At 32.2% G+C, this 21,700-nt stretch overlaps 5 protein-coding genes across 8 annotated transcripts; 3 read left to right on the top strand and 2 right to left on the bottom strand.

Moving 5' to 3' along the window:
- Nucleotides 1-32: 32 nt before the first annotated feature.
- LOC148179061 (enoyl-CoA delta isomerase 2-like) lies at nt 33-1,272 on the top strand. 2 transcript variants are annotated; one of them, XM_088029785.1, is made up of 2 exons: nt 33-347; nt 418-1,272. In XM_088029785.1, exon 2 carries the CDS (start codon nt 429-431, stop codon nt 1,191-1,193), a length of 765 nt encoding a protein of 254 aa, XP_087885911.1. In that variant the 5' UTR covers nt 33-347; nt 418-428; the 3' UTR covers nt 1,194-1,272. The 2 variants fall into 2 exon arrangements, with proteins under 2 accessions (XP_087885911.1, XP_087885910.1); XM_088029784.1 differs by having other exon boundaries at nt 38-347; nt 411-1,272.
- Nucleotides 1,273-1,303: 31 nt separating this feature from the next.
- LOC148179060 (phosphatidylserine lipase ABHD16A) lies at nt 1,304-3,800 on the bottom strand. Its single transcript, XM_088029783.1, has 10 exons — nt 3,470-3,800; nt 3,367-3,420; nt 3,010-3,317; nt 2,796-2,962; nt 2,495-2,748; nt 2,284-2,448; nt 1,958-2,142; nt 1,777-1,910; nt 1,578-1,723; nt 1,304-1,530 (listed from the first exon to the last, which is right to left on the bottom strand). The coding sequence occupies exons 1-10, from the start codon at nt 3,545-3,547 to the stop codon at nt 1,420-1,422; spliced, it is 1,602 nt and encodes a 533-aa protein (XP_087885909.1). The 5' UTR covers nt 3,548-3,800; the 3' UTR covers nt 1,304-1,419.
- Nucleotides 3,801-4,043: 243 nt separating this feature from the next.
- LOC148179059 (uncharacterized) lies at nt 4,044-4,970 on the bottom strand. The gene is made up of 2 exons (XM_088030952.1): nt 4,627-4,970; nt 4,044-4,578 (listed from the first exon to the last, which is right to left on the bottom strand). The coding sequence occupies exons 1-2, from the start codon at nt 4,851-4,853 to the stop codon at nt 4,104-4,106; spliced, it is 702 nt and encodes a 233-aa protein (XP_087887078.1). The 5' UTR covers nt 4,854-4,970; the 3' UTR covers nt 4,044-4,103.
- A 1,620-nt stretch (nt 4,971-6,590) lies between these two features.
- LOC148179058 (uncharacterized) lies at nt 6,591-7,483 on the top strand. The gene has a single exon (XM_088030728.1). It carries the CDS (start codon nt 6,612-6,614, stop codon nt 7,308-7,310), a length of 699 nt encoding a protein of 232 aa, XP_087886854.1. The 5' UTR covers nt 6,591-6,611; the 3' UTR covers nt 7,311-7,483.
- A 4,003-nt stretch (nt 7,484-11,486) lies between these two features.
- Nucleotides 11,487-20,970, top strand: LOC148179057 (uncharacterized). 3 transcript variants are annotated; one of them, XM_088029836.1, is made up of 3 exons: nt 11,487-11,620; nt 19,223-19,278; nt 19,403-20,970. In XM_088029836.1, exons 1-3 carry the CDS (start codon nt 11,567-11,569, stop codon nt 20,673-20,675), a joined length of 1,383 nt encoding a protein of 460 aa, XP_087885962.1. In that variant the 5' UTR covers nt 11,487-11,566; the 3' UTR covers nt 20,676-20,970. The 3 variants fall into 3 exon arrangements, with proteins under 3 accessions (XP_087885962.1, XP_087885961.1, XP_087885960.1); XM_088029835.1 differs by having other exon boundaries at nt 11,487-11,641; XM_088029834.1 differs by lacking the exon at nt 11,487-11,620 and adding an exon at nt 14,930-15,283.
- The last annotated feature ends 730 nt before the right edge of the window (nt 20,971-21,700 follow it).

Below are 21,700 nucleotides of genomic sequence, written 5' to 3'. Positions count from 1 at the left end.
ATTTCAACTACAGGCATGAACGAAACTAAATATTCATCACTTCAAGCATCAAGTTAATTCAACAAAGTAGATAGACTATCGCTTCGCAACATTTTTTTCGTGGAAATGGAGATTATAAATGTAAGGTTAAGATTTGCCCCCGTTTTAAGGTCATACACTCTTTAAAGAACTTTTTAAATTTAAACAGTCCAATTGAGAATGTTATTGTTATATCAGAAACAAAACTTCTTGTTTTTCGCTAAGAAAACAAGTTTTTATTATCTTGACCTCAAGTTTCGGACTGGGACTTTGATCTTGCACAGTCATTTCATCAATTTGTTCAGCTGCAATCCAGTAATTTTTTAAAGGTAAGAGATATTTTACTTATTGTTATAAAAATATTTTATGGTGATTCTACTTTAACGTTTTAGTTCTTAGTTTATCACAAAATGAACTCTCAAGAAGTAATAACGACTTTGAAGGATGGTGTCAGAGTAATCCAGATAAATCGCCCCAAAACCAAAAACGCCTTTGACTCAAATGTTTATACAACACTTACAAAAACTCTGAATGATGATGGTAAAGACGACAATGTCGTTGTTACTATTCTCACTGGAACTGGAGAATATTACAGTAGTGGGTTTGATATTAAAAGTGCAATGAATCACTTTGGAAATGATCAAGGAAGAGGAGTGGATGAACTTAAAGCAATGATTTTTGCATTTATTAATTACCCCAAATTATTAATTGCAATGGTAAATGGTCCAGCTATTGGTATTGCTGTAACAACTGCAGGTCTATGTGACATAGTTTATGCATCAGACAGAGCCACATTTGAAACACCTTTTTTGAGAATTGGATTGTGTGCAGAAGGTTGCTCAAGTTACACATTCCCAAACATTATGGGGCGCAGTAAAGCATCCGAGATGCTGTTCTTAGGAAAAAGATTAACAGCACAAGAAGCATATCAATTTGGATTTGTTGCTGAAGTCATTCCGCATGATAAGCTTAATCAGTTTATGGCTCAATTAATGAAACTGGGAACTTTATCAGTAAATAGTATTAAACTTAACAAAAAACTGCTTCTTAGCAACTATAAAAATGTATTGTGTGAATGTTGTGACAGGGAAATGGCTCAATTGATGGAGTGTTTCATGTCTGATGAATTTTCAAATGCGATGGTCAATTTTATGACCAGAAAAAGCAAGCTCTGATGTGTATGGCTGATATTTTGTATATTCTGTTAGAAAATAAAAAACCTTATAACAAAATTAAACACTTTGATCAACAGTTTACCTACAATGATTGGATTCATACTTCCTAATCATATTTACATAATGTATTTATTAAATTACACCAAAATATTCTCCATAAGACCTTATAGATATCAAGACATAAAACTTTTATCACCAAATTTATAACATTACATTATTTAAGCAATTACGTGAAAACAAAATCTGATTCTACGTTAACATCCCAAGGTTGTTGGAACATCTCAGCTGGCAAATTAGTGCAGTGGGTTGCTTTGAAATCTTTCATGTATTTTCTTGCCTAAAAAACATCAAAGGTAAAACAGAAGACTTAAAATTGCTCATTACCAAGAATAATGCCATTCGTATTTTGTCAAGGTCTTCAAACTTTTCCCCAATCTTCATTGGATACGATTTGGAATACTCAGACACATAAGTTTGTAGAAGCGAATCGCACAGATTTTCGTTCAATAAATATTTCTGTAAAAGTTGGTCTAAAAAGAAAAAGGTGTGATTAGACCAATTCTAAAAAGTTACACAAAATCACCTTGCGTTGCACCTGTTACAGATAAATACTGTTTTAACACTTCAACTTGTCGTTCCGCAAAGATGTAGGGATATCTAGCACGTAGCAGTTTAATTAGAAGATTATTGCCGCGGTTTGAAGATAAATCATTTTCCCTACAATGGACGTAATTATTACTAATTCAATTAGTTTGTCTCTGTACCTTAGACAAATTACTTCATCTTCTGTTCGTCTGATTAGGAAAATTGGGCCGGGATATTTGGCAAGTTGTTCAATGATGTTTAAATTAACGTGTTCTCTAATTGCTAGACGAACTATTTTTTCCCACCATTGCGGCATGTGATTTAGAGCCAACGGGAGGATGTCGTCGAAGGTTGCATCAATGACCTAACACAGATTAATGTTTTTTAGACGTTACACAAGTGTTCTTTTTAATCTAGTTACAAAAATTTCTATTATATAATAATTTGTCCTCTAAAGTTGTTAATTAATTAAACAACTTTTTTCTGCTCATATAAAAAGTCTTACCACTCCCTTGACATCAGGATAATTCATAGCAGTCCAAGATGTGGCATATCCCCCAATACTCCATCCAAAAAGCAAAATATGTTCAAGTTTAAATCCCAATTTCTGTATAGCAAACTGCATAACTGTGTCAACAGCATTTTGTTCTTGCAAAGGAAATGGTTTTCCCTTAAATTAGTTGTAATTATAAAGTTTTTTCTTCATTGCCACTTACAGTGCTGCCAGCAAAGCCTGGATGGTTCCACCCAAGTGTAGAGTATCCAGCTTCAATAGCAGTAATCATGATTCCAATCTCATAAAAACCAGCATTTCCTTCAGTACAGATCACCAAAGTCTTTCCATTTTGGGAAGAATTGCGTTTATCAATGAACATTGTGTCAAGATTATTGTTGTCTCTTGTGCGCAGCTTAAAACGCTCGCCCCGGTTATGTTCAATAAGTCTTGATCTTCCTTGGATAAGACTTTGTTCTGTGAGTAAGAGATTAGTGTTTGACAAAAAGTGTTAGTGAATTTACCAAGAATCATCTGCAGAATTCCAATAGAACCAGGGTATATTAGTCTAATACCAAAAGTATGAATAGCAATGTATGCAATAACTCTAAGTGGTATAGTAGCCAAATACTGAAAGATATTGTGATGAGTGACAGGCCTAGTGATAAAAGTTCTAGTTTTTGTAGAGTCCCTAGAACAGTTCTGTAAGTGCTACTCCTGCAAGACATTTTAACTTACTTCTGAACATGCATGTTAAACTCTACTGGCCAGTATTTAAAGTCAAAGTCATAAGCAGAAAGTTGCTGCTTGTTTTCTTGTGACAAATCCTTCTTAGCAGCTTCAAGTGCAGACAAAAATTGCATGTAAGTTGGATTATTAAATCTACCTAATCCTTTGCAACAATAAGACACTACTAGAATAACACTTATGCTAGTAACTAATTTTGTAAAAGGTCCCAATTCTGCAACAGTGAAATATCCCCTTTGATATAAAATGCCTACTAAGAAGGGAGAAGTATAGACACCAATTTTCCATATTACATATAGCTGTAAAACATTTGTAAAAACATGTTTTATTAAACTCTAAAGATCTTACGGAATGTATAACTTGGTCGCCCCATTTTTCAAAACCGTTTGGTTGATAGAATTTCTACAAAGCAAGAAAAGATGATGAATGTAAAAATGAAGGTGTCATTTACCTCAACGGGACCATTTCCGTATATTTTAATTAGCTTCGGCCCAAACATACAATTCAAAATTCCTTTTAGTGCTGACATTTCGCGATGATTTTAAGGTTAGATTTGATGGCAAATTTAAACACTTCTTGATTACAGATCCTATGGAGGTTATAATTGTTAATTTCTAACACTTATTTTAGTACAAATATTGATTAAACTTTATAAGGATGTTCACATTTCATTTTATAGTATTACAATGTTTATAATCGTAACGCATGACGTTACAATAAATTTAACGTGGAAGTGGAAGTGAACGAAAAATGGAGAAAGCAGTGGCGTCAATGTCGATTTTCAATTTACGACGTGCATTTAACCAGTGGCGCGCGAAAGCAATTTTTTGTTGTTTTTTAATAATGAAATTATTTTACGTCTTCCTTTCAAGCCAGTTGTTACGTTTAAAAACATTTAAATCTATTTGATTATAAAATGCGTGTGATTTACGATCGACAAGACGCTCTCTAACGAGGATTGATGTATTTTAGGAGTGAGGGTATTATGACAAAAACAGTTTCAAAATATTTTTGTGCGCCTTTTATAAAAATCTTGTGTACAATTTCCTTATTTAAAAAAAATTATAAAAAATGTTAGTATTTATTTATGTTGTAAGGGTTTCGGTCGCTTCAGTAGGACTACTATTCTCTCTAAGCTCTTCAGGTGAAGGTTCTAACAAATTCGAATTATCGGAGAACGACTGCTGCTTATCTGGTAAATTAGACACGAATTCTGGAACTCCAGTAGCAGTTATAACGGACATAGTTGATGTCGGTAAAAGCGTCTCAACAGGTGGTGCAACAACTGTAGTTGTCTGCAGAGTGTCTTCTATAGGAAGTTGTTGTGCTTGTGGGCATCTATGCAGATCTAAAGGCATTTTCAAAGGTCTACACCCTTTCACTGCAAAAGTCACTACAACCGATGGATCTTGCACAGTTGTAATATGAAGATTAGTGGTCGTTACGGTCACTGTAGGAGCGTAAAAACCAAAATATTCACCCCAACCCAATGGAGTCATTTCTGTTTTTCGTTCAGTTCTCCAGTTCTTTATTACTTCTTGACCTGAAGGATGATTAAACCTGAAGAAACGTAATGGTGGTGATAATATTGTGAAAAAAATAACTTACACAAACGATGGTAATTTTGGAAATTTTAAATAGCGCACATTTCGACAGGGGGGTAATGTTGGCTCTACATGAACACAAGACGATGGTATTAGTGAAGTTACCACTTTTGATGTGATAACGGTGCTTGTATAAGGACCCCCAAATAAACGCGCACGACCATGTACTTTCTCGGCACTTATTATTTTTGAAATAGTGCAGATAAGTAACATAAGCACTATTTTCACCATTTTTGCTGAAGTTGAAAAATTAACTGAACCGTTTATTGTGTTTGTCCCTAATTTATAATTTTTGGGTTGACATGGGTATTTCAGTATCTAAGGAATTTGTGGTATCAAGAGGTTTATCTGAGGGTGGAAATGTGTTTAAAAGCCAGTGGTAATTAGAAACAAAGAGCAGTTTCCTGGGTAAAAGTATTTACAAGGTGATAAAAAGTTTAACCTTGTATAACTCGAATAATTATAAAGAGTTCTCTTATTTATATCATTAGAAATAATTACTGCTGCGCCTTTTGTTTTCTCTTTGGATCGTGTTACAATTTGACTTAATTGCTTGAAGACAAAGTACCAAAATAATTGTTTCCGTACATATTTGTGCATTTATATTCAAATGTTACGGTATTAAATTAAGTAGTTATTGTTTAAATATTATAATTACCAACTTTCAACACTTTCATTTTAAAAGAAAAATTATTCAAGAAGACAAGAACTTTATAGCACGAAGCATATTCAATTTTTTCTCCAGAAGAGGTAATTAATATCTTAATATGTATCAGCTTCAACTGGGCTAATGAAGCAATATAATTCTTGGTCAATAGGTTACTCTTTCATGAAATGAATGAAAACAAAAAGATGTATTTTCTCTTTTCCGTAATTTTCTTTGAAATCGCGAATAATTGAATGTACTTGGCTAATTGTCTTCACACGTTCTTTTTGTACAATTGTGATCGTAATCCGAGAGCAAACAGTAAAAATTGTTGATGTGATTTCTTGATTAAGCTTGGACAATCTGCTAACCTATTTCACAACATTACAAGACCTAACAACAAATGAGTTTTGTTTGTTATGATAAAGTTAGTAATATTAGATGAATATTTAATCGAATATTTCTAACTTTGTAGGTGTAAATTATTGTTTTAAGTAACGGTTCTATTAAGATGTTAAAAGTAGCAATTAATGAAGGAATAAACATAAACCTGGCTACCTATTTAAAGTTCATATTTTGGCTCAATATAAAGTTGAAATTTATTTTGAGATATTATCAAATTTCCATTTTTTTTTCTTTTGCACCTTTTACTGTTTTAAGCTTTTGGTATTACATAGTTTTGTTTTGAAACATTGTGTATTTTTAAACATTTTTTTTTGGTTTTTCAAAATTAAATAAATACTTAGTCTCTCCGACTATAAGAATCGAGTAATTGGCAATGACCTGAAAATATTCAAAAGGAGATTAGTTAGTTAAATGATACATTTAGAATACTGACGTATCTAGCATTTTAATATCTAAAATTAAAAAAAATTAAAATTTTGTTTTATATTTAAAAACGAAAATTACATGTATATCAAGCTAAAAAAACGTTTTAATCACAAAATTAATAACAAAATTGTGGCTTGCTATTTTTAATTTTTACGGTAATAATAGATTTAATTTTAAATGAGTGGAAATTAATTTATAAACAATCTTTTTGCAATCAAAGACTAATGAGCTTGCGGTTAAAAAAAATTCCTCTATAATTTAAGTAAAAAGATAAATGTGAAACTAGGAAAAGGTTGTTTGTAATTATTATCGTGAAATCATAGTAAATGGCTATCAATAGGTTATTTGGGATTGCGATTGTTCGACTTTTGTCAACAATAATGGTGCGAGAGCCTATAGGCATTTTCTAATTTGCATCTGGTGCTCTACTTGGAAAACTTATAAAGAAGTTGCAGTGTTCACTCTCCAATCAGTTACAGCACAAATGTCGAGCGATTCATCCCATTGTAAAAATGAAGTCGGTTTTACTGTGTGTGGTTACATTGTTCACTATAGACGTCCATACTAACAGTTTATACCGTGACTGTGGTAAATTGTTCAATCCATTAAACTACATGAATCAATTACCATCGCTGTCCATGCCTTATGTTAATAATATTCCTATCAACCCATCACCGGTTCAAACAACAAAAGTGATAAATGTAGTGACTAAATATGTGTACAAAAATCCCGTGTGTGTTAAAATTAGTGGAAAAAAGACATTGTGCAAATCGACCAATCCTCAAGCCAATAGTATCGATCATCTTGTTACCAAAGAATTATTTTTTAAAGACAGAAAATTCAAGAATCAGCCACCTTTGCAAGACGATGATTTAGGAATCAACTTGCAGGGTAGTGAAGTTCCTAGACCTTTTACAAAACAAGGACAAACCCCAAAATTATCTACAGCGGAAGTTACTGACATGCTAATTGAAGATCGTCTCGATCAATTGGAAACACTTCTCCCTCAGTATACAAGGCGAAGAGTGTACGAAACCACCACGATTACTGTAACAAAGGTGAAAAGTAACAACAGGGCTACTGCTACGCTTCTTGTAAAAAATTGCATTCCTCAAGGTTATGATGTATGTCCACCTAAAACTAAACGAAGGAGATCTTCAAAAATCGCCAAAGCTAGTAATAGAACTTACGAGAAGAATTTTTTCGGGTGAACATCAACCCGTCCAAAGAAATGGAAAGTTACTGCGTGGCGGAAAAACAATGTAAAGTAATGGATGTCCATTAATATTCATCTTAAAATCACGAAATGATACAAAATGGAAGTGAAACCGACAGTATAATTATAAGAGATTTTTCGACTTTATATTTCGTATTATGTTATTCGTTTGCGTGCAATTAATTAAATTGATAGTACAAATACTGTTGAGTTTAACATTTCCTTCAGGCTCAATTAATAAATAACAAATAATATTGTTAACTATTATGTAGTTGTTGTAAGCGTTACAGTTAGTTACCTATCTATACAATATGTTCTATACAACATTCTCTTCGTGATTTTCGTAGGATAAAAAGTTTGTTGAAAAGCCATTAGATATAGGTCAGTGTTATAAGAATAATGCTCTCTCTTAAACAAGTTATAAAGTACCCAAATAGTTTAATTTTGAATAGTAATTGCCTACACAAACATTGTCATTATAGTTGAATTACCACCAAACTGTTCATCATAATTACCCGTCAAATCGCACTGAAAGTGTAAGAGTTTGTCTTAAGATGAGCAGTTTTTAATTTAACGTGGATGTTATTGTTCTAAAATGTTAATGCTTTCCTAAATACCTACGGAATAAACGCAAGTTCCATTTTTCCACAAGTTTTATTGTCCCCATTCCAAAATCACACTCGACAAAAGGATGCCAATTCTACATGGGTGATAAAAATTTATTGCTCCTATAAACAACTCCATTGTCCCCTTAATTTAGGGCTTTTGTCAATAATTCAAATTTGCCCTAAACCATTGAACACAAATCAGACAAATTTGACCCATTTTTCAAATAGCCTGCGATAAAGAAAAATTTTTCAGCGCGCTTTTTATCATCGACATTTGTCAACAAATAGAAAAATTGATCTTTTAAAAAATAAACTACTGCAAGTAAGTAGTAAATATTGGACAACTTCACTTAGATTGTCGTTTTTCGAAGAAACCAATGGTTTTAATAATTATAAAAAAATGAAGTAGGATAGATGCGATTGTTGTTTCTATTGATACAGAAATAATTCTCATTCATACTTTGTAATTTAGTAAGTAACACAGTTAAATGTAGTATTTTTTTCTCATATTTTATTACTACAAAAAGTCATAATTAGCAAGTTTATGACTTCAAAGCTTTTTCGGACGCACCTATTTGTTATACTATAGGTTAAAGTGATAAGAATGTGTTAACAAATTATGGGATTAAAGGTAAAATTTGTCTTTAACTAGAAGACATTTCTCTGGAACACTTAATTCTGCGTTAAATACATTAACTTTTCACTGTCAGAAAATCGTTTTCACGATTTGAGCTTGTAAATGGAAAGAGCGGAAAATAAATCCAAATAGCTTCTCTATTGCTCTGCAATTCTTGAAACAATCAGTTCATAAAAACGAAGAAAGTTATGAACATAACAATAGAAGTTCAGGAATTTAATAAAACTGATACTCTTGCATAGATAATTTATTATCTGAAATGTATGTCAAAGACAGTGCGTTGCTAAATATGGATACGTGATCGCTTGATCAACGTACTGCTTTGAATGCAAAAAGAAGACATTGATTTTTTATGGAATAAGTAAATTTGTATTGACCCTGATGCAGAAAATGAGAGAAAACTGACTTAATTGGAGTTATTATAGTAGAATAATAATTAACACGTATGGTATACGAAGTCATAGTTGAGATTATTAACATGTAAATTCATTATTAAGTTCTATAGAATCTTTTCATTTAAGTTTTTGTATGATGACGATGAAGAAAACAGCATATTCAAAATTTATAACTTACATTTAATTTGTATAAATAAATATGTACCTACATAGGTAGAAAATGTCTCGGTAACCAATATTCTATTATTCCGGGGGTATTACTCATTGACGGTTAGATACTTATTAAATGGTTACCTTATAAATAGTTAAATACAAACGAAGTGAATACAAAAAGGGATGAATCGGCGCCTATACACCACATTAACCACATGTTTTTCCATTCTGTGTTTATTTCATTTATGTACCTATTAATTTAAAGCTCATTTTTAGATTTTTGGGCTTTGATTCTACATTTAAAAAGATTGTTCGGAGCCTACGCTCGGATTTAATTTTAGATTCAAAGACAAATCGATATTTCAACGCGGTTTGTCTTTTTATTCAGAAAATGGTCTGTCGAACGATCCACTGACATTGTGTTTCGATCATATCAAATTGCCTGTGATAATTTATCCAAACAGTCTTCTTTTGCTTCGCTTACGTGAGTGATATATAAAAATAAAGCAATCGGCAACTGAATTCAGTTTCTATGAGAATATAATAAAGACTTTAAAAATTGAACACGTCACGATGTCTTTGACGTTAATACTTCGGTTTTACAGGTAACTTTCGAGATACATTTTTAGCCCATAAGACACGAGAAAAACGAAGGTTTAATTCCCGTCTCTAGCTCCGGAGATATCGGATACGGAAAATTCCAGAATTGAAATTTCGGAAATTGTAATCTCTTCTATTCTAGCATCAAATGCAAAAGCTATGCATCAAATGAGGACCAATACTTTATGTTTGTTCCATGAAATAGATATCGACATTTTTATATTTTCCGGACGTGATCTATAAATTGACCAAATTTGAGGTTTGTAGAAGTCGGCTGCACTATTTTAATTAATTAATTTATTTATGCTCTCAAGTGACAAAGGAAACTACCAACTTTCCATCTCGTGTAGAGCTACTCGCAAGCAGATGGCTCTAAAAGCTGAATTCAGAAGATACGTATTGTGTGTGGATTAATAAAGTAATTCAGATCCTTTTGAAGATTCGCCAGCCAAATTTTATTTTCTTTACTTTTATTAGCTCTGATTTCACGGGCCTTTTCATGTATTCATAATATCAACCAAACAGAAGACTGGAAAAAAATACATTTTAATGAAATTTTTATCTTTTGACGCATATTTTATTAATCCATCTCTTCTGAAGGACAAAGATTCGTAGGTATTTGCGTCATTTGTTTATCTGAACTCAACTACCAGTCTTTTATTAATTAAACCTTGCTTAATTTAACTACATATCAACAATTTTAATGCAGGTTTCGTTTAATGTAAAATGAAAAGACAATGAACCGAGGAAATACATAAATGCTGTGGGTGTACCTCCTACATTTCATAGATTGAAAGAGCAACTCGATCTGCAAAACATGATCTAACACCACTACTCAAGGTTTATAAAGACACTCCACCACCATCTAAATTGCGTCAAGTTTCTCAAAGTAGAACAACAAGTTTCTCAAAGTAGAACAACTTACAACAAACTGATTATTATTATTATTGGATTTTAACTGAATTATCTTTAAGAAGTTTGAAAACTAAGATCAATTTGTTAATAAATAGGATGCATACATTCACTGTTTTATTGTTATGCAAGACGAAATAATAAAACTTCTAGTCGGGGTTGCTGAAACGTGAAAGGTTAAATGGATAGTTCATTTCCTTGTAAATTGTAAGAGTTAAGAGAATTCTTTCACTGTCTTTTTAGTAGAAAACTCATCTGTATGCCACTCTTAGTAATAATTTTAATATCAGGCAGCAGCAATTGCATACTAATTATGTAATTTTAAATTTCATACAACTATTCTGAGGGGTTTAATGCGTTTGTCGCTGTTGTCGCGATTTTCTTATAGTAGGAAACTTCCACTTTCAGTAACTTCATTACAGAAATTCCCCAACTTCGACAAATTAATATATTTATATGACATGTTCGTAGTATAGTGAGTATTAATTCGTACAAAATCTTAAGGAGGAATAAATTAAGTTAAACATTTCTCAAAGTTAGTCAGGAAGTACGTAGAAGGAAATTCTCATTTAAGGCCGTAATAAAAACAGTCATTTCCTAAATTCAGGAACAGCATAATACATTTAGAATAAGCAATCTAATTAAATAACGTACAGACCCTCCTACTGGCCGTTTTCTCCTTAAAATTTTACGATTAAATGTTTTGATGAGAAACTTTAAGGGGTATTAGGTACATATTATTAAAATAATTTCTTGGGTCATGGTAGCAGAACACGTTTTTGCATTTTAGGTGATGAAATCATTTTTATTTTCATGGTAGTATGACGTATTTTACGTTGAAAAGCAAGGATAAAACTCTCAGATGTTGTGTATGCGCCAAGCTATTCAATTGCTCAGTAGTTGAAAATAGTCAAGTTATAATCATCTAAAATTGTGGATTACCAAAATGTGTGATGTCCAAGGGAGTAAATTTTCGCACTGGTGGCAGAATATTTTTCAAGTAAGGCATTCATTGGACTATGTAAGTTGTAAATTTTTGTCCAACTTCTGATTGAACGAATGTAACTTTTCTGGAAATGACAGGTGGTGTAGGTTTATTTGTAATGTTTTATTTCTAAGTATTCATGTGCGCATAACATACATATTTTTTTAAACCTGAAATTTTGGTTTAGAACAATATGTTTAATGGAATTAAAAATGTGGTATTCCTACAATGCAAACATTTATTGAAATATTGGTAGAAATGCATTGTAATTATACGTTAAGTTATTATCTAATAACTTAACTGGTTATTTTAGTACTAATTTTGAATGTCAATATTTGTCTGTAAGTGAATGCTAAAGTGTAGGTTTTTGTTGCGTTGTAAAATATTATTTCATACTCTCTTGTGTTTCTTTTTCCCTAGGAGAAGACTTTATTAGCTCCGACATTTACATTCTTGAACGCTCTTTCATAATATCAGACAAATTTTTGTTAAAGGAAGACAATTTCAGGTTCTATTTTGAAAATAAAAATTTTTTTAGGCATTCTGTTTTAATTTATGATTTGTAACAAGTTTTGGAACGTTTCGAATATATATTAGGTTTAGGTTCCCTAATAAAAAAATAGATCATTCTAATTTACTACATATAAGCCCTAAGGCTATTGCACATTTTCAATTCGTGAAATGTTGAAATGCTTAAGCTTTTATAAATTTATTGTAATGAGTACTTATCCGAATTGTGAAAGGTTGATTTTCTTGAGAATTTTCACATTGTTTTCTTCTTAAAAATATAACATAAAAGTGCAAACAAGTTAAGGCAAAATTAAATTAACTACATTTTTTAAACACAGATACAGCTTTCATAAAACTTAAACCTAGAGTGTTAATAACAAAGTATTGAATGCAAAAAATATATGAAACCCCTTTTGAGTAGCAGGAAATGAACCAGGGATAGGCAGCAAAAATGTTTAAACGATAATTGCCGGATTAGAGAGATCGTTAATTTTAACTCAAACTGACTAAATAGTTCTGTTTATGAAGAAAATCATTTTAAAGCAATGTATAAAAAAACAACATTTTTGAGTGGTCAAAGAGCATGACTGCTTGCCAATGTAGAAAATTATTTTTACATTTAAACACGCCAGTTTAGAAAATGTATATTTTTCGATTAAAAAGATTACTGTTATTCAAAATTGTCTAAAATTCTGGTAATTTTGACAGTATTGCAATTATTTTGACAACCTGTTAGTTTCGAATAAAATTATAAAAAAGCAAAATTCTAGTGCAAGGGTTCATTGCACTGACAATGAGTTTGTAAACACTGAAATCGCCGTTCTTGCCAGTGGTCTTCCAAATTAGTCCAAATAGAGAGAAAGTGATGACTAGAATGATGACGATTCAGAATAAATTAGCTTGAAACCGCTCTGAGACGAAATAAAAAAACCGACAGCACAGGTGTCAAACAGCTGAACCATGGATTGTCTTAAAATTTAATTCTGTTCGAAAGATACAACTAGGAGTCAGTAAAATTGAATTTTAAAATTTGAGATGTGAAAGACCCAACAAAAATGCGAGAAAAGCAGTGGCAAAACCGCAATATTGAATGTTTTACTTAATTCTTTGTTTATTTTTTATTTCTTGATTATAGAAAATATAAGTACATATCTAGGTATGCACTTGCTTATTTGCATAAAAGACTACTTGCACTTTGCGGAACGTTTTGAACTTTAAAATCGTTACATAATAATTATAAAAATACTTTCATTATTCTGCGAATTGAAATTCACTTGCTGTGTCACACGTAACATCATCGATGGATTTATCATAAGAAAGTAAGTAGGTCATTGTAATTTTGATTCGCGAGGTGAATCATGTTTTATCCACGCGATGTAGACACAGTTTTTATTTTTTGGTACGTTTTGAAGACATTAAAATGTCATGTACTGGAACACAATGCACACTTAAGAAAACTACAGTTGCAATGTGACGTTTAATTAATTCTACAGCAACTGGAAATTAGCATCGTGAACTTGGTGTATTAATCACTCATATGTAAATCAACATATTATTACAATGACAATATTACATTAGGTGGATAATTGCTATCACTTTTTTTGTTTTAGTGTACGGTAAAATTGTCATTGTGGAATATAAACATTTCCCATCCCAGAATCTCATCTAAGAAACAAAGAACATTGTATTAGAACGTGTTTGTTTAATGTAATGTATTTTTAATGTGGAAGTTCATTAGATATTGATCATGCTAAAAAGCAGATTTCAAAAATAAAGAAACTCTGTAGACTCTACAGAAACTTCTATTCACTATTCATAATAATAACTTAATAACTAATAAGTGATCTAATAGAAAGACCATTACCATCTATTAAGTGATTATCCTCTTAATCATCAACAACCAAAAAAGCTAAATAGTGGAAAGTGGCAGCAATTCTCTTTGATTAGCGACCTACTTTTTCTGCATTTTAATTTCACCAAATAAGTCCGTCAAATTTAGAGAAATTTCCATTGTTTCTTCGTTACTTCGGGTTAATCTGCAATTTTCTATGAAAATCGTTAAGACCAACTCCAGTTTTTCTTTTCATGATAGAAAATATAATAAATTATTTTTGATATTGCTGTGGGAAGCATATACAAAACAGGAATAATTCGTACGGCAATAAAATTGAATGAATCCCTAACGACCCATTCAATTTAAGCCTCTACGTAAACGTAACGGTAATAAATAAAAAGCCGCAGTCGCATGAATTTCATACTTAAAGTGATTATGTTATAATTACCGCCGTTTTGACCTGAAGTCTTTGGAGATTGCTGCAATATTTGACGGGGTAAAGTGCCAATCTTACTTTTTGATAACATTATTAGAAAGTAACGTAGTAAGGTTTAACGTTGTTAGAGACAGCCACTTGTCGTTTCACTAGTAAACGTATTTAACATTAGACAGATGTTAATTAACATGTTATAAATTTAATTTTAATGAGGTGTCAAATGATGCACGCATATATCGTCATAAAGAATGTTATTTTATTTGTTTTCCAGAAGATTTTAATTGAAAATAAATAATTCAGAATAGTAGTTCGCAATAAATAGTGCCTTCATTTGAACTGTTTTATTAATTATATGTCACAAATAGGTTCATCTGAACTGTACTGTGTTCCAGTAAATGTAACTATAAAACTCAGTTTTCGGTACAATTACTAGTTTAATTATTACGCTCCACCTGTACACAACAAAAAATCCGCGCAGATTTTGTTCCGCAAGGTTAAGCCTTGATGAAACTGTTATATCACTGTCCAGCTCCTGTTTAACTAGATTTACGAACGAGAAATCCAGAAAAAAAAGCAATTGAAGAAACAACAGTCTGGTAACGTAGTAGAAGCACACATGTGAACGAGTTAACCTTACCTGCAAGAGAGGAAAGTTAAATACAACAGCTTAGGTAAGGTCGCGACAGGGCCCCCAACATCTGCCTGCAGTGTTTATAGCAGTTTAGCGGAGACTTTCAGTAACGCAAGTGGTTTGTGCAGTTCTCTTAACCGATTGTGCTTTTGTTCATTAAGTGCTTTTAGAAGAGCTATGGGGAATAAGCTCTGTAAAAAGAAATCGGATGCTCTGGATAATCCCAAATCGCCGACACCTTTCGATAGGATCATTAACAGATTACATGTGAGTCATTTGATGGTCATTTTGTTTCAAGGCGTAGTTAACAAGTTTTTAGTCATCAATTGAAAATAACAATCGTGAATTTTGGAGACGGTTTTATACGCGTGTTTTGGTTTATTTTTCCATAAACACAAATTAGAAATCTGTCAATACATCATGTTACATAAAGTGTTGTTTACTTTTTTATTTAGATAATATTTATTCTGTCATTAAATTCTCTCTCAAGGTAAAGATCGCGGTTGATTTGTAAACTCGTGTAAATTTTTATTTCTCAACCTTGATCAGTGATCACCAATTTCTATTGACTCATTATAGTGGAAACATTGTACGAAATTTCCAATATTGGTTAAAAATAGGTCTATTTATTTACTCAAAAGCTAAAAATAGTAGTGTGGCAACTGCACTAAGGCGCAACTTTACAAACTTTTCTCTTTGCTCATCTTTTTATCTAAGAATTAATTAGCGAACTGTTTTTCACAACTTCCGCTAATTAACTATTTCGCTTAACAAAGACTAATAATTCCACTATAATAGAAATTTCGTTATGTGTTTACGTTTCCGTTTCATGACTATTTTATACCGTATTTTCTCGATGAGAACATCTTTTGTGATGAAACTCACGAACCGCCCTGACTGATAAAGGTTGTAGACGATATAATTTTCCTTTCTAGTTCATTCCAAATTACAGTTTAGAACTTTTATATTTATTTATATGTTTGCTAAAATGAAAGTATTTTCTGCATCTTAAAATTCCACTTTATTATATTTTCTGAAGTTGTGGAAAATTTTACATTTTCCTCGTATTCCACTCAAACTCTATTTTGTGTTGGTCGTTTCAACATGTAGGTACATGAAAATGCAAATACCGCGTATTTTCAGCTGCTTTTAACGCAAATTATGTGAAATATGGAGTTGGATTGTTTTTCTAAACAATCAAATGATTCTAAATTTGTTGGATTACATCAGTGATCATAATACCGTGACTCTCATAATTATGCGGTATTCCAGTAGAGGTTAATGTATGTATACAATAATTAATCATTAAGGCCTTATATACCTACCTATACTCACACGCAAGGGATTCTACTCTGATATGATTTTAACGCAATTAATTTTTAATAACGCATAATTGCCGATTTTGCTAATCTCTTTGATTAGACACTTCTTCAAGCCAACAGAACTGAACGAATCAAATTATACATTCCACGGATCTATTTATTTATTTTCGAAATTGCTGCTTGCAGGTGATGGGAGGTTAATGTAATTTGCAACGCTTCTATTAGTTATACACCAAATATTTTGCTTCCTGTATATTCATAGTTGTAGAGTTGGTTTTAGAGATGTTGAATGTACGGCTTCGATAATACTAAATTGCTTCGAAAAGTTTCTATTAAATTTAGTAACCCTATTATTCCAACGACAGAGTTATGTATTTATGGTCGACCAGATTCGTGTAGTTTAAGGTCGTGATTGAAATTTATTGTTTAGGCTTTGGCAAGGCTAGATTTAACAATTATAAAGGTGGTAAATTAATTATTTTTGTCTTCGTGTTCGAATTATAAACTTGTTAAACAAGTTTCGTTAAGCAAAATTTGTGTGATCGTGGGATAGCAATTACTTCTTTTGATGGTAATTAAGATTGGGAGAATATCTTCATTCTAATAGTTCCGTTAATTACTCGGCCGAAATAATAGAAAAAAAATAGGATGAAAAAATAGTTTTGCATTAATCGGTGGCTCATTAGAAACTTAGAAATTTATATGACATTCTAATCCATTTTTTTACCGATCAATAAGTTTTCGTGTTCCTTAATTAGGACATTAGCGCTTCAGAAATACAATGTCTATTTACAGCATGCAATAGATGTCTTGCTTATTTAGAAGAGAATGCAAATTCAAAATGTTAAATTTTGCGAATTTCAGTAGATTTTATGTGAAACTCTGCGTTAGATTGCTTGTTTTTATAGCCTTGGGAAAATATTCGCAGTTTTTTATTCTTATGAAGATTTAAGGGCGGTTAAAAAAGTGCCAAAAAACAAAGATCCACAGTTTCAAAAAAAATTGTAGGAAATGGTATTACCCTATATCCCAATAAAAATGATTAATTTTAATTAAATATTACCAAAATATGTTTAATAATAATAACAAACTAAAGTAAACTGTGCTGGCGTAAAAATTAGTGTTAATTATTTTTTTTTATATTTACAATAATTGTCGAAACTATTACTATGTATTTGTCAAAAACCTGGGATTTGTTAAATTACTAGGTATATCATAAAAATACAAAATCAATATAGCTGTAAAAAAGTACATTTCATGGTTTGTTGGCGTTAATCTACATACATATTTATTTTGTGCTCATAATAAAAGTAGCTACACAGATTGAAGCTGTATCTGTTGTATTCATTAATATTGACCAGATTTTCAGGAAAGTGTCGAGACAACAAAGATTTGGCTTTTTCAGTGATGAAATTTCGACTGTATTTTGGAAATATAACTAAAGTAATAAAAAAAATCTTTCAGTGCTTGATAGTTAATTTCCGTGGCGATAGAAAGGCAATGGAATTTGTTAATATTTTCTTTTTGTGGGCTTCGAGCTACGTTATCGTTAATCATTAGTTCACTTATCTAGATCAGGAAAACCATTCCACAGTTAGTTTTCTTCGTTTTTATGGAAAATAGTAAAACGCAGGTTCTTGCAAATGTAAATTGAATCTTGTTCATCTTAGTTTTTGTTTTGTGTTAGGAGTAGAACTGGCGAAGTCAACGTAATCTATTTATGTTTAAATTATACTTGACATGCAAGTTTTTAAAGTGGATTATCTGTTACGCTTAAGGTAATTGTGCCACTTCGATAAATTGTTTGGTTTTAATAGATACGAAGGATATTATAACGACTTCATTTAAATAATTACGCATAACATCATCACAACTTTACGCACAAAATGCGTATATTTACTTATAAAATTAATTTTCTTAAGTGAACTGGTTACAACTTTAATAAATTAGGTGTGGCTAAGCATGATACACTACATGAAGTGAAGGGAAGAAAATGCATCGGTGAGTTTTTTGCATATTAAAATACCATTGGCGACTGATTTATTTTCTCTAAATGTAATAAAGTAATAAGCATCGGAAAACGACGTCGCTCATTTTAAAATTCATGCTTTCCTAATAATGATTACATTGTAGAAATGAAGAATTCTTGTCGGAGAAAACGTTTCTTATTAAAATTCTTCAAGCCGTAAACAATCGCGTTGAAAATGGAAATTTCCGCGCAAATATTTCGGCACTTTTCAATAAATTTCCGTCATTGTGTCCCTGTTTATTTTCACACCGCCAAACACTTTCCACGCATGCTTGAGGTTTAAAAATTGCACAATGATGAAAGATTCTGTACACGTTTTCCTTTATGGATCCGTTGGAGTATGGGTTTGAGGACCATTTAAACTTTTTAGATATCATTTTAATAGCGAAATAATGTTATACTTTTTGTCGCTGGGAAAGATGAAACGTTTATTTGTTGTCAATGTATTCCAACTAGGCGTTCTCCGTATATGGAGCATTACAATGGATTTAATTATACGATAAAAAGTTCAACGAATGTTAAACGACGAATTTGCATAAATATAAATGCTAGAAGATATAAACGGTTCCTTAAAATTCCGACATTAAGTGAATGTGGGCTTGAACTTATTTTTAACCATCAAAGAAGAATTTAACGCGTAATTTGCATTGTTTGATGTTACAATTTAATAGAGCAGCCACTGGATTTCGTTTTTTTAGTTCTCTCGAATAATATCTTGCTTGATAACAAAACAAAAGCTAGTTTATCTCTGTTTATTACAACAGAACAATGAAAGAAAATGTTGGATTTACACAAGAAAATGCCCTCATTTATCATATGCGTAACTAAATACTGAAATATGTTTTATTGTTACAGTTACGGCCGAATTCATGGAAGTCAGATTCTCATTTAAACCAGAAGCAGGTCAATAGGTATGTTTATTTTCTGATGTACGATAACAAAGTTCAGTCACTACTACAATATGTGGAGCTGAACCGTTCAAGTCATAGCTTTGCTGATGTTATTATAATTTATTAATATTATCCTCATTTCCAGGTGCAAAGCAAACTCCATCGATCCCAATTGTCGGAAAGAAAACATTGTACAAACGCAAGCACTTTCCAAGTCTTCAGATTGGACGGACGTAGCCCTTGAAGTTCCCGAAAAAGATGAAGCCATTCATTTACGCAACCCAAAGCTTACCCTCATTTTTGATAACAACAGCAACACGCCTACCCCTCCTCCGCGAAAACACAAGAAAGGTCTTCGTGAAAAAATCGAAGCTGTTGCGAAAACTGGGTTACAAGCGTTCCAATCTAAGAAGCCAGTTGAAGAACCCTTGTGTGTTAAGAAAACTGTCAATCCTACTTGTCCAGTGGACGACCACGATTGTGCCATACACAACAGAAACCACATACGTAAACCGAACGAAACGATCGAGAAAAGAGATGTGAAACACGCCGACGATGACGCAAAACAAGCGAAACGGAGGAAGAATCTCTCAGTTGTTTCTCTACCTAATTTTAACGAGCTTAAATTGTCCGTTGCAAGTTTCGAGGATATTGATAAGAGCCAGGATGAGTCTGGTAACAATTCTTTGGTTTCGTTGCAAAACGAGTCGAAGAAGTTGACAACTGCAGTTTCGACAGGAAAGCTTGAAACCTGCATGACAAGATGTCGAAGTTTCGGCTCGCTTCTTCCCCAGCAACTGCTTGACAAACTGAGAGTTCGGAAGATTCCGATAGATATAGAAAGTGATGATTCTTTTGGAGGCCTGGAGGATTGGGATCTTCGAATTATCGAACATTACAATCCCACAGACACGAGTTTACCACGACAAACTAAACCACCTAAAAGTAAACAAGACGTTCTTTTGGATGTTAAAAGTCTAATTGTAAAGGACGAAGAAATCGCAAAGCCCACAGCTCCAACTCGACGATCTGAGTCCTTGCTGAAAAAAATTAATCGTGAAGCATCAGAGTCGGCACGAAGATGTGACACAAGCAATGTAAGGGCTCTCAGTGTTACACCACCGCCAACTCCAGAGCACGAAAAAGAAGAAAAGAAACCGATTATTAACGCCGACCAGTTAGCAACTGAAGAAAACGGACGAGTTGAGCACTCTAGTTTAATGAAAATTTTAGAAGAGTTTAGTATAAGAGACAAACAAAACACACACCAAGAGCCAAAAATAACCAACGCTATAATACCGACTGATGTTGAGTTCCAAAAAAAGATCCACTCTGTGGAGGATTTTCTCAATAACGAGAAGTTGAACATTAATAAGGACATGCAGCATGCCGAATTAGGTGATATGGTCAAAACGTGAAATAGAGAACGAATTCAAATGGTGATGTCATATTTAATATGCCGTACACCTACGTGCATGAATTCTTGTTTGTGATCCGAGATTGTCGATGTTTATTTTTGTACCTAAATTATTAAAACTACACAGCTCGCATAGTTGATTATATTTGATAAGAAAAGCGTGTAAATTGCACAAATGATTCAACAATTTGCGTAATTAATTAGTTGATATTAATTATGCAAACATTTATACATTTTTTGTTGATCGTTGTACATTATTTGTAAGTATGTAATTAAAGCATTTTAATTTGTTTAAAGTCGTTTTTAGATGTGTTGGCCGGCTTTCACAAAACATTTCAATTGCACTTGAGTGGTAGCATAACAGAATTATGTCGCAAGCACCTGTCTCAGAGCTGTCAGGGGTTGTTCTCCAGTGGCACACTTTAAATCATCCCTCTAGAAAAGGGAGAAATAAAAGGAACGCAAGAAGCTACGGAATATGTGAATGTAAAGTTTTATTACATGTGTGCTCAAAAATGACTTAAACACAAACAAGAGAGCCAGTTTGTTAGATTTACTGTAATTCAAGACAAGGAAGACACTGTTCAAGTGTCCAGGTACATTACAATCATTAATAATATCTTCTCTAAATAAAAGAGAAAGTCTTTTGTGGAAAACATTTTGTTGGAACTGGTAACTTGAATTTCGAAAATCGTATTCGTATTGATATCACCGTGATGAACCCTCCTCAGTTTGAATAGGCTGCTCAACGAAGTGTAAAGCGTGCAAAGTATTTCCATAAATATTTTAGTACGGTAGATCGTTAAACTCCACGGACTAATTTTCGGGAGCAAGTAATAAATTTGCAGAAAATTAATTATAACAAAATAATCTTTATCATTGCCAGATTTTACTCCAAGTTTGTTCACTGAATGGGAGATAATGAAAATGTCTTTAAATCTAAAGACATGAACAAGAAGATAATGCAATTTTCTCCGGCAATATTTTATAGTATTCTATTACATGTTAGTTATTACGAAATAAAGT

This window comes from Gnatocerus cornutus, chromosome 2 (genome assembly GCF_029298725.1).
Source record: "Gnatocerus cornutus isolate USDA-ARS CGAHR chromosome 2, icGnaCorn1.1, whole genome shotgun sequence".
Classification (NCBI taxonomy): domain Eukaryota; kingdom Metazoa; phylum Arthropoda; class Insecta; order Coleoptera; family Tenebrionidae; genus Gnatocerus; species Gnatocerus cornutus.
This window is presented reverse-complemented; position numbering and strand designations above follow the sequence as displayed.

Coding starts and splice junctions, on each gene's coding strand:
- LOC148179061 (XM_088029785.1), top strand. CDS start 429: ATGAACTCTCAAGAAGTAATAACGACTTTGAAGGATGGTGTCAGAGTA.
- LOC148179060 (XM_088029783.1), bottom strand. CDS start 3,547: ATGTCAGCACTAAAAGGAATTTTGAATTGTATGTTTGGGCCGAAGCTA. Junction 3,318..3,366: donor GCGACCAAGTTATACATTCC/GTAAGATCTTTA, acceptor AATGTTTTACAG/CTATATGTAATATGGAAAAT. Junction 2,449..2,494: donor CAGGCTTTGCTGGCAGCACT/GTAAGTGGCAAT, acceptor AACTAATTTAAG/GGAAAACCATTTCCTTTGCA.
- LOC148179059 (XM_088030952.1), bottom strand. CDS start 4,853: ATGGTGAAAATAGTGCTTATGTTACTTATCTGCACTATTTCAAAAATA. Junction 4,579..4,626: donor CCAAAATTACCATCGTTTGT/GTAAGTTATTTT, acceptor ACGTTTCTTCAG/GTTTAATCATCCTTCAGGTC.
- LOC148179058 (XM_088030728.1), top strand. CDS start 6,612: ATGAAGTCGGTTTTACTGTGTGTGGTTACATTGTTCACTATAGACGTC.
- LOC148179057 (XM_088029834.1), top strand. CDS start 15,194: ATGGGGAATAAGCTCTGTAAAAAGAAATCGGATGCTCTGGATAATCCC. Junction 15,284..19,222: donor GGATCATTAACAGATTACAT/GTGAGTCATTTG, acceptor TTATTGTTACAG/TTACGGCCGAATTCATGGAA. Junction 19,279..19,402: donor AACCAGAAGCAGGTCAATAG/GTATGTTTATTT, acceptor CCTCATTTCCAG/GTGCAAAGCAAACTCCATCG.